The 9618-nt window shown below is 38.0% G+C and overlaps 1 protein-coding gene across 1 annotated transcript; it reads left to right on the top strand.

The window, feature by feature from the left end:
• The first annotated feature begins 4783 nt into the window (after positions 1 to 4783).
• LOC110691189 (protein FAR1-RELATED SEQUENCE 3-like) lies at positions 4784 to 6368 on the top strand. Its single transcript, XM_021868106.1, has 3 exons — positions 4784 to 5048; positions 5766 to 5914; positions 6024 to 6368. The coding sequence occupies exons 1-3, from the start codon at positions 4784 to 4786 to the stop codon at positions 6366 to 6368; spliced, it is 759 nt and encodes a 252-aa protein (XP_021723798.1).
• The last annotated feature ends 3250 nt before the right edge of the window (positions 6369 to 9618 follow it).

The following is a 9618-nucleotide window of genomic DNA, read 5'->3' as shown; positions in this document are numbered from 1 at the left end:
TGATTGCCAGATTAAACCAAGTTCAGTAGGACAACAACTAGATTAATAAATATGCAAATGCTGGTACAGGTTCAAAGAACGAAGATAAATGATTAAAAGGAGTAAAACAAAGGGGAAAGAGAGAGATACATGATACAATGACGCAGAAAACCCCAGGAATAAGGGCAAAAACTGCGGGTGGCGTTGAGTCCACCAATCTACTAATTTGAGAATGAAATACAAGTACAGTGTAGGTTGTAATTTGATCAAGAATGAATCTGTAATTTGGTTGCTAATTGTTATGGAATGTAATGCTTAGGGCTCGTATCCTCTGTTTTCACAATGGTTTTCATGCTATTTATAATAGAAGAGCCTTTTGAAGCTTTGCAACAACTCCTTTGTTGATCCCTTGAAAATCGAGGTTAGTTGCCAGGTTCAGCTCCGAGATTCATGCCATACTCTCCTTGTACTTATCCGTTGCCTTTTTTACTTGTTCAAACTAACAGTTAGTTGGAGTTTATGGTTCCTATTCATATGGCACGTATCTTGACTTATTCAAACTTGGATTATCTTAGAATATTCCTTGGAAAGATCTTCATTTAATTTCCCTTGACTTCCGGAAACCAGGTCGTTGAATTCGTAGCAACCTGTAACCTGCAATCTAGCAACCTACACACATTTGAACCTGTAGTGATAATTTAGGCATAACAGTTTGCCCTCAACTTGTCTCTTAGATGTACCTGTTGCATCAATGAGGCAAGCTTTATCATTTCGAAAAGATAAACTTTGACGCGAGTAACGAAAAGATAAAAAAATTTCAAAGATAAATCTTTAGATTCGAAAAGTTACAACAGCTTCTTGGTATTAAAACCTTGATCTTAGCTTTTGAACTTGTGCTTTAATTTGCTCGTGGAGGCAAAGGTTTTCATTCGTTAGTTTTTCCTTTGACTTTAAACACTTGATGCTAGGTTCTTTGGAATAAAATATACTTCGGTTTTACTTTCGTCGTTTTGCACTTGTGCCTTTGCTTTGAATGTCTTTGGTATCTGGCGCATTGGCCCCTAGTGTGTTCGTAGCTTTGAATGCCTTTGTACTTGGCGCATTGGCCCTTTGATGCCTAAGTCAGTACATGTTCTAGTAGATTGATTAAAAACAAATTGATAAAGTTTGAAGTTACTTGGTTGATTCTTCATCTTTGTTCATCTATGAATTCTGGTTGTATCTGGGATTCAGGTTATCTCTTTGAATCTGGAGAAACAGTGGGTTAGAGATGACCGTTGGCGTTGCCGCCAACGGCCCTCCGATGCTTAAGTTAGTACTGTCTTGATGGAGATAAAACCAAAATAAAGCAATGAACTTAAATATATAAATATATATTTTTTTTTTAACAACTAACTTAAAAAGAAGTGTAGATAACCTGGGAATAACTTAGAAGCAAGAAATAGCTTAGAAATAGTGTGAAGACAACCTAGAAACAACTTAGAAAAATAACTTAGAAAAAATTTAGAAGAAACTTAGAGACAACTTAGAAAGTTCTTAGAAATGGTAAGCTTTCAAGTGTGCTGTGTTCCAGATTCTAGGTACCAGCTTACCTTCTGGTATGACTAACTTGTTGGCCTTTTTTCCAATTACCTTATCAATCTGGTATGGGCCTTACCAGGTTGCCTCTAGCATACCTACATATACTCCAAACGATAACTTAAATGGATTCAGCTTCCTCTGCACGAACTTCAGCCATTGCTATGATTCTAACCTCTTCAAAGGAGGCACAAGGATATCTGGTCAACTCATAATACAATCTGGATTGATAATTAAGACCTTGGCGGAATGCTTCTATGTTGTTGAATGATCGCAGTTTTTGATGTTGACCATCTCACTGTTGAACCTGCCCCAATATTCTCTGGTTGTCTCATTCTGCTTCTAAACAACGCGGTACAGATCGCTGCTCTGCATCTCCAACTCCCTGCTAGTTGCAAGCTATTGATAGAACTTATTCGCCAAGCTAGAGAAGTTGTTGATAGATCCTGGCTTCAGGTTGACTAGCCATTGGAGTGCAAGTTCAGCTAGAGTAGCGTCAAAGGACTTGCACATGGTGGGCTCAATAAGTTCCCACATAATTGATAGTTGCCACATCCTCTGCTTGTATTGGGCCACATGATCTTCAGGGTCAGTGGTCTCATCGTACAGCTTGGGGAATACTGGAATGTTCAGGTTTTTGGGAATCTGAACTTGCGCAATCTCCTCCACGAAGGGAGACTCATTAAATCCATCAGGAGATTCATAGGCCACAGGTTTCGGTGCACCTGGTAGTCGGGTCAAGAGCTTCATAATTTTCCGATTTTGGGCCACGATTACAGCCACCTTTTTTGCTATGGGGTCAACATCTTCTTCATTAGTTTCCTTCTCTGGTTTTTTATACTTTTCCCCCTCTTCATCGGATTTGTCGGATGAGACTAAGGAGAAATGGGGGATGTCATCAGTTTTGACCCTTCTTCTCTTGGTGCTCTTGACAGATTCAAATCTCTTGTTCAGCTTTTCCAAGGTCACTTGATGAGATTGAGATTCGCTCTAGAGCTTCTGGTTTTGCTCCCGGGTAGCTTTTAGCTCTTCTCGGGTTTCCGAACTGCTAGAGGATTTCGGCCATGGTAGGATTTTGCTCATGAGTCTCAACCATGATGAATGATAAATGGGATGAAACGAATAGGGTGATCTAACTGTGTCCCCACAGACAGCGCCAAACTGTTTAGGTCAAAATCTAATTGCCTGATTAAACCAGGTTTAGTAGGACAACAACTAGATTAATAAATATGCAAATGATGATACAAGTTCAAGGAACAAAGATAAATGATTAAAAGGAGTAGAACAAAGGGGAAAGATATAGTGAGACGATATGATGATGAAGAAAACCCCAGGAATAAGGGCAAAAACTGCGGGTGGCATTGAGTCCACCAATCTACTAATTTGAGAATGAAACACAAGTACAATATAAGTTGTAATTTGATCAAGAATGAATCTGTAACTTGGTTGCTGATTGCTAATTGCTATGGAATGTAATGCTTAGGGCTCGTATCCTCTGTTTCACAATGGATATCATGTTATTTATAATAGAGCCTTTTGAAACTTTGCAACATCTCCTTTGTTGATCCCTTGAAAGTCGGGGTTAGTTTCCAGGTTCAGCTTCGAGATTCATGCCATACTCTCCTTGTGCTTATCCGTTGCTTTTCTGACTTGTTCAAACTAACAGCTAATTGGAGTTTATGGTTCCTATTCTTATGGCACGTATCTTGACTTATTCAAACTTGGATTATCTTAGAATATTCCTTAGAAAGATCTTCATTTAATTTCCCTTGACTTTTGAAAACCAGGTCGTTGACTTCGTAGCAACCCGTAACCTGCAATCTAGCAACCTACAGACATTTGAACCTGTATTGATAATTTAGGCATAACAGTGTCTCAATTTATGCGTGCCCTCATATTACTCATTATACTCAACTTGATATTATAAAGAGAATTTTCAAGTATATATATCTAAAGGAATTTTTTAAGTGTGGATTGTTTTTTCATTCCATTGGTTCTCTTATTATTGTGCGACTTCTTACTTAGATGCTAATTAGGCTAGTCACTTAGATGGTTGACACTTTACAACATGTTTTGTTGTGCTTTTCGAGAAAAATTTAAATTCTAAGCACTAAAAAAAAACCTGTTGTACTGTGTCTAAGTCCTCCACTAGATAAGTGAAAATTTAACCAGAGCAACTTCTTGATGATGTTGGCTATTTCCTTAGATAATGGGGGGATCGGATGTGAATGAAGATAAACTTGGTGATGGATGGATCGTTGGCGGATGAAGCATCACCCAACAAACCTCCGATCCATTGCCACTTATAATATTGATATTTTTATCATTTTGTTCGAAATGGTTACTAATGGTGGTCTACGTGACCATCATGTTCCAACAAAGCTACGTGTTGCAGATCTACATGAATAGTGTTTGGACAATTATACCCTCTAGAATATTTTTTTTACTTATTTGCCCTCATTAATGTTGGTTGCCTCTTTTTTTAAAAAAAAAAATCATAAGAATAGTGCGGTATACCCCTAATTTTTTTAACATGTTTTTCCCTTATTATTGCTGCCAACAACTAAATTTGTGACATAAAGTCAAACCGAAAGAGCTCTTTGGACATGGCTAGCTATGGCACACATGATGCGCGCGTTAGCCGCCTTAGTAATTCCTAAACGTTCGACTCACTTCTTGTTTTGAGATGTTTTAAAAATACCTACTCATTTTTTCTTTATTTTAGTTTTTGCAAACCTCTTTATCACATTACTCTTTCGATCCAACCATATTTATGATCTCTCTCTTATTGTTAATGCACACATCGGGTGCATATAAAGGCTAAGCATATATATGTAAGGAAAAGCCAAAAAGTCTCTCTATAGGATCAAAACCTATCATGGGTCAACTTGGCTTGAGTATATAGGAAAAAACCCTCTAAAAGTAGAAGAAGGGGAAGTAGAAATGGAGGAATGTTATGCATGTAGTAATGCATAACATTTAAAACGGGTGGTTAAGTAACGACTGAGACCCAAAAAAGCAAAACGGGTTTAAAGAAAGTGGGGAAAAAAAAGAGAATTGCATGTATAAACTTAAAGCATAGAATACTTGTGTACGTAGAGCACATATTTAGCAAAAAACACTTACTGAGTTCCCCTCTTGAGTTGTTTTTTCTTTGTTCTTCAAATTTTCTCTAATTTTTCCCTCAATTTCTAAAATTTCATAGCAAAATTCTTTATGGTTCGAAATGGCAAGGAAAATGTTAGTGATGGATGATCCATTCTTACAAAATTGTATAGAGGATGAATCTGGTTTAGTAGTTCAAAATTGGGTTGCGGTCGGACCCGAGGATGAGGTCGAACCTGGGAATGAGGTTGGACCCGAGAATGAGGTCGGACCGGAGAATGAGGCTGTTGGTTTGGATGTCAGAGGTTCAGTTGAGGAAGTCGTGGATGGAGAAGATGATGCTTGTGCAGCAGCACTTGAAGCATTGCTAAAGGAAGTCTTATTAGGTATTTCTATTATCAGGTATTTCTATTTCGCTATTTATTACTTGTATTTGGGTTTTTGGTATATTTGGTTTGAGGTGTTTGTAGTGTTTCAATTTCGAATTCTTGAAATTAGGGGTTTCATTTTTATGCAAATGGTTTGATTTAATCTTGAAATTAGTGTTGTAGCATGCAATTCTGTTATAGTATAACATTGTGGTGGGGATTATGTGTGGTTGGGATGTGTATGTTATTTTTTAAACATGGTGGTGGGTCTTATATGTGGGAATTTTAGGTATTATTGATATAATAATGCATGCCATTAATTTTTGATCGATTAAACTATTTGGTTGTTGTTGGGATCTGTATGCTATTTTTAAACATGGTTGGTATTATTGATATAATAATCATGCCAATAGTTGTTGTATACACTTTACTTAATTGTTGTATTGAATCAAGGTGAATGTTAGGGAGGAGTCCTATAAAACTCCCACAAAAGGAAAGAATAATGTGGCTATTAGTGTGGATTGAAGAGTTTGCGAATATGGAGGTTTCATCCCCCCCCCCTGGCTGTGGGAATGGTGTTTGATAGTTGGCAAAAAATTGACTAGTATTTTAGGAATTATGGGAACCAAGAGGGTTTTGGTGTAGTGCGCTCATGTGGAGCAACATTCGGGAAAGGATCTAATGCAAAGGATAAGAGGAATATCTCTTGAACATGTGAATGTTATGGTTTGCCAGGTAGGAAGAGGAAGAAAATAGGTTCGACTTTTGTTTTTGATTCACATATATGTGATGAAGTATTGGTTAAACGAAAGAGCAAAAAAGTCGATTGTGGTGTGAATTTGAATGTTACGCTGAATCGAGCTGGTGAATGGTTAATTAAGAGAGTGAAGCTTGAACATACATGATGGTCACAAACCTACGCCTAGCAAGTAAAAAAACATTACTAAGTTTAGGAAAAAGTTCCTTACGGACAACCCTCACCTTGTGCAACAGTTGTTCAATGATCGAAAAACCAGAGTTCATGTTTCTCAGATTTATAACTGTATGGCCTGGAAAAGAAATGGACGAGAGATGCAATTCACTCAAAAAGATTTGCAGGAAGAAGTGGCGAAGCAAAGAAAAGTGAAATTTCAGGAAGGTGATACTAAGGCTATGTTTGATTACTTTAAGTGGATGGTAGATGACAATGCCAATTTTTTCCACACCAATCGTGTGGATGAGATGGGTCGCTTACAAGACGTATTATGGGTTGATGCAAGGAGTCGGGTGGCGTTTGAGGAGTTTGGTGATGTTGTTTGTTTTGACTCTACCTACCTTACTAACGAATCCCTTTTGTAACTTTGTTGGTGTGAATCATCACGGGCAAACAATTTTGTTTGGCTGTGCATTGGTTTCCCGTGAGACCTCAAAAACCTTTGAATGGGTTTTCTCTAACTGTTTGCGGTGTATGGGAAAAAAACCCATTGGGATTCTAACAGATCAAGACCCGGCCATGAGGAAAGCGTTAAAGCTGACCATGAAAGGAAGCACTCATCGATGGTGCATTTGGCACATTACCCAGAAATTTGCCAAGAAGTTAGGGAAGCTCCCTGATTATCTAGATATTCATGATGATCTTGAGAATGCCATTTATGTCAGTCTAGATTGTGAAGAGTTTGAGAGTAATTGGCAAGCGGTGATCTAGAAACACAAATTAGAAGATGATGAATGACTAACAGGTTTGTGTGTTTTTTTATTTACTCTTGTTTTCAGTGGTAAAATTGTTTTTGCTGTATTTGGAGGTGATGGATGGTTATTGTTGTTTATTAGTCTAGTCTGGTGAAATTGAGTCTGCTTTGGGCCAGAATTCTTTGGGCCATAATTCTTTCTGAAATTGAGTCTGCTTTGGTATCTTACCTGCCTGGTATGTGGGTTATGCAACTGTGTTGTTATTGTGTTCCTACTGTTTGGGGATGCTTGATGATGATTGGCGTGTTTTCTTGTTGTTTTCCTGCATGTTTTTTGTACCTTTGCACCCACTAGGGTGTTGAATACCTTTCCTAGTATGTGGTCTGGCCTGGTATGTGGATATTTGGCCTGGCAACTGTGTTGGTATTGCGTTCTGACTGTGGTTCTAGTTTGTGTGTGCCTATTGTGTGCCTGGGATTGCTATATTGTCTTCTCACTGTGGGACTGATTTACCTTGGTTCTGGTTATGACTTTGTCAACTAGGCATAGTTATATGCTGATGAATATGGGCAATATCTGGGCAGGGTTGTATGAGGAGCGCGATATGTGGGTGCCTGCCTTTGTGAAACACTTGTTTTGGGCTGGCATAAAAAACAACGCAGCGTGTCGAGAGTATTCACAGGTTTTTTTATGGATACCTCAAGCGCACAATGTTATCTGAGTTTGTAGAGCAGTATGTCGATGCCTTATAGGTTAGATAAACAAGTGAGAAAAGGGCTGATGACAATAATGAGAGGTATGTTCGACAAGCATACAATATTTTCTAGCTAAATTGGTTTTCCAGAAAATATACACCAATGCCAAATTCAAGGAGGTTCAAAGATAGTGCAGTCGCATAATGTATGTGAGCGAGATTAGTAGGAACCAACTTTCTGATACTTTGACTAAAGATGTTGTAGAGGATCGAGTGTGGTATAATCCAAAAAACTCTAGGAAGGCTTCAAAGAGAAAGAGGGAGTACAAGCTTGTCTATGACAGTTCCAATAAGGAAGTTTCGTGTGATTGTCGGTTGTTCGATTGTTATGGCATTATTTGTCGCTACATGATAAAGATGTACAAGATGAGCAACTGTTATGAAATACCTGATAAATACATTTTACGTAGCTGGAGGAAAGATGTCATAAGAAAGCACACACAGGTAAATGTTTGTTACCATGACCCTAGTAAAACAGAAGAGGTTTGTAGGTTTGACAAAATGATGGTTAGGTTTGGTTCGGTATGTTCCAAGGCATCGACTTACCTTGAAGCAACTGCAGTGGTCATGCAAGCATTACAGCTTCTGGGACTACAAGTAGATGAAAATATTGCAGTGGTAAGTAAGAAGGGGTTAGTTGGAACACCTTCATCTGTTTGCATGGAGAAGGGAAATGATAGTACACCTTCTACCCAAAGACAAGGTAGTTGTGACCCCCAAGAACGGGAAGATCCGGTAATACCTAAAGACCATCCCCTTCCAAAGAGGCCTGCTTATCGCACCACCGATTCAAGGTATAAGTCATGCCTTGAGAAACCTAGAAAGACAGCTAAAATGGCAAAGACCACACAAGGAAAAAAGAACAAAGACTCACAGGCAGCCTTGACTACTCCTAGTTCATCATCCATGCAAGTAATCTGTTTTGGCTATGTATTTATTCAAACCTACAAAATACTTCCATTTCATACTAGTTCACATTGAGACTGTATTTATGCAGGCAGCTCCCTCCAATATGGTTCAGTACAACCCTCAATATTATTATAGCCCTTATTCCGCTAGAGGTATACAAATGGTGGATATGGATGGGTCCATTAGGTACTTTACTTCCGTTGGTGGTGGTGTTTAGCAATTTCATGGTTCCCAGATATCATCCCAAGGATACTATATTCCTTATCCGCAACTTCCATTGGTTAAGGGTCCATATCCGATGCCCGTAGGTGGGTGGAGAAGCCCTGTGTCACCTGTATCAGCTATATCAAGGCAAGGAGGTCCCGTCCCCATACTTCCACGACCTTGGCCACTTACAATTCTAACTCCGTCAGCACCACAAAAGAGTTAATGCATTGTTTTGCATTAATGACTGACAATGATGTAGGATGCTCTGCTTATCTTAACTGGTATTACTTTAAGTAGAGCCTTTTAGAGTTGGTACTTTGTAATTTTTAATTAATATCTTTAATGAAAAAAATTATGAAATGTTGGCTCTGACACTACTAATCAATCCACTATTACAAATAATTATAAGACTGAATCATTAAATAGTTATATTGGACATTAAGTTCAGCATTTAAATGGATACAATGGTACATTCTTCGATACCACTACTAGTAAAATGGTAAAACTATATAAACCAACTATACATTTGAAAGTGTAAAGGTCTTACTCCTTTGTAGATACCAGCAAACTAAATAAAAATAGAACTTTGACTAACAAGGGTACCATTGAGCAAATTATGAGCATAGTTAGTTATCACCATTAAGGGTTTTACAGGGTACCACTGACATTTAGAAGGGTTTCATTTACAGGATCAAGATAACCATTACAAGGGAAAGGGTACCACAGTAAATATATTTAATCCTATTAGTGGATACCCATGTTGAAGTATTTGGTTTGTCTACAAGGTAAAAGTTATGTAGGGTTTAGGGTTGAAGGAGGGTTAAAGTTTATAAAATGTAGGGTATCGTTGAATAAGAGATTTATGTTGTTGGCAAAGGAAGTGAGTCTTATTAGGACTCATATGCCTAATTTCATGTACCATTGTTGTCATGTTAGTTTAACTAGATTGTCAATCATACTACTAAAATGGTAAAAGGAAATGTCTAACTTAGTTAAGGGTTATTATTGTTAATATTATGGTTTTGTGGTACTAGGGTCCTTAAGCTACAA

Source organism: Chenopodium quinoa, unplaced genomic scaffold (assembly GCF_001683475.1).
Source record: "Chenopodium quinoa cultivar QQ74 unplaced genomic scaffold, ASM168347v1, whole genome shotgun sequence".
In the NCBI taxonomy this organism is placed as follows: domain Eukaryota; kingdom Viridiplantae; phylum Streptophyta; class Magnoliopsida; order Caryophyllales; family Amaranthaceae; genus Chenopodium; species Chenopodium quinoa.
Note: the sequence above shows the minus strand (reverse complement) of the source record. Positions and strands in the feature narration are given on the sequence as shown.

Coding starts and splice junctions, on each gene's coding strand:
- LOC110691189 (XM_021868106.1), top strand. CDS start 4,784: ATGGCAAGGAAAATGTTAGTGATGGATGATCCATTCTTACAAAATTGT. Junction 5,049..5,765: donor GCTAAAGGAAGTCTTATTAG/GTATTTCTATTA, acceptor ATGGTTTGCCAG/GTAGGAAGAGGAAGAAAATA. Junction 5,915..6,023: donor GTGAATGGTTAATTAAGAGA/GTGAAGCTTGAA, acceptor CTTGTGCAACAG/TTGTTCAATGATCGAAAAAC.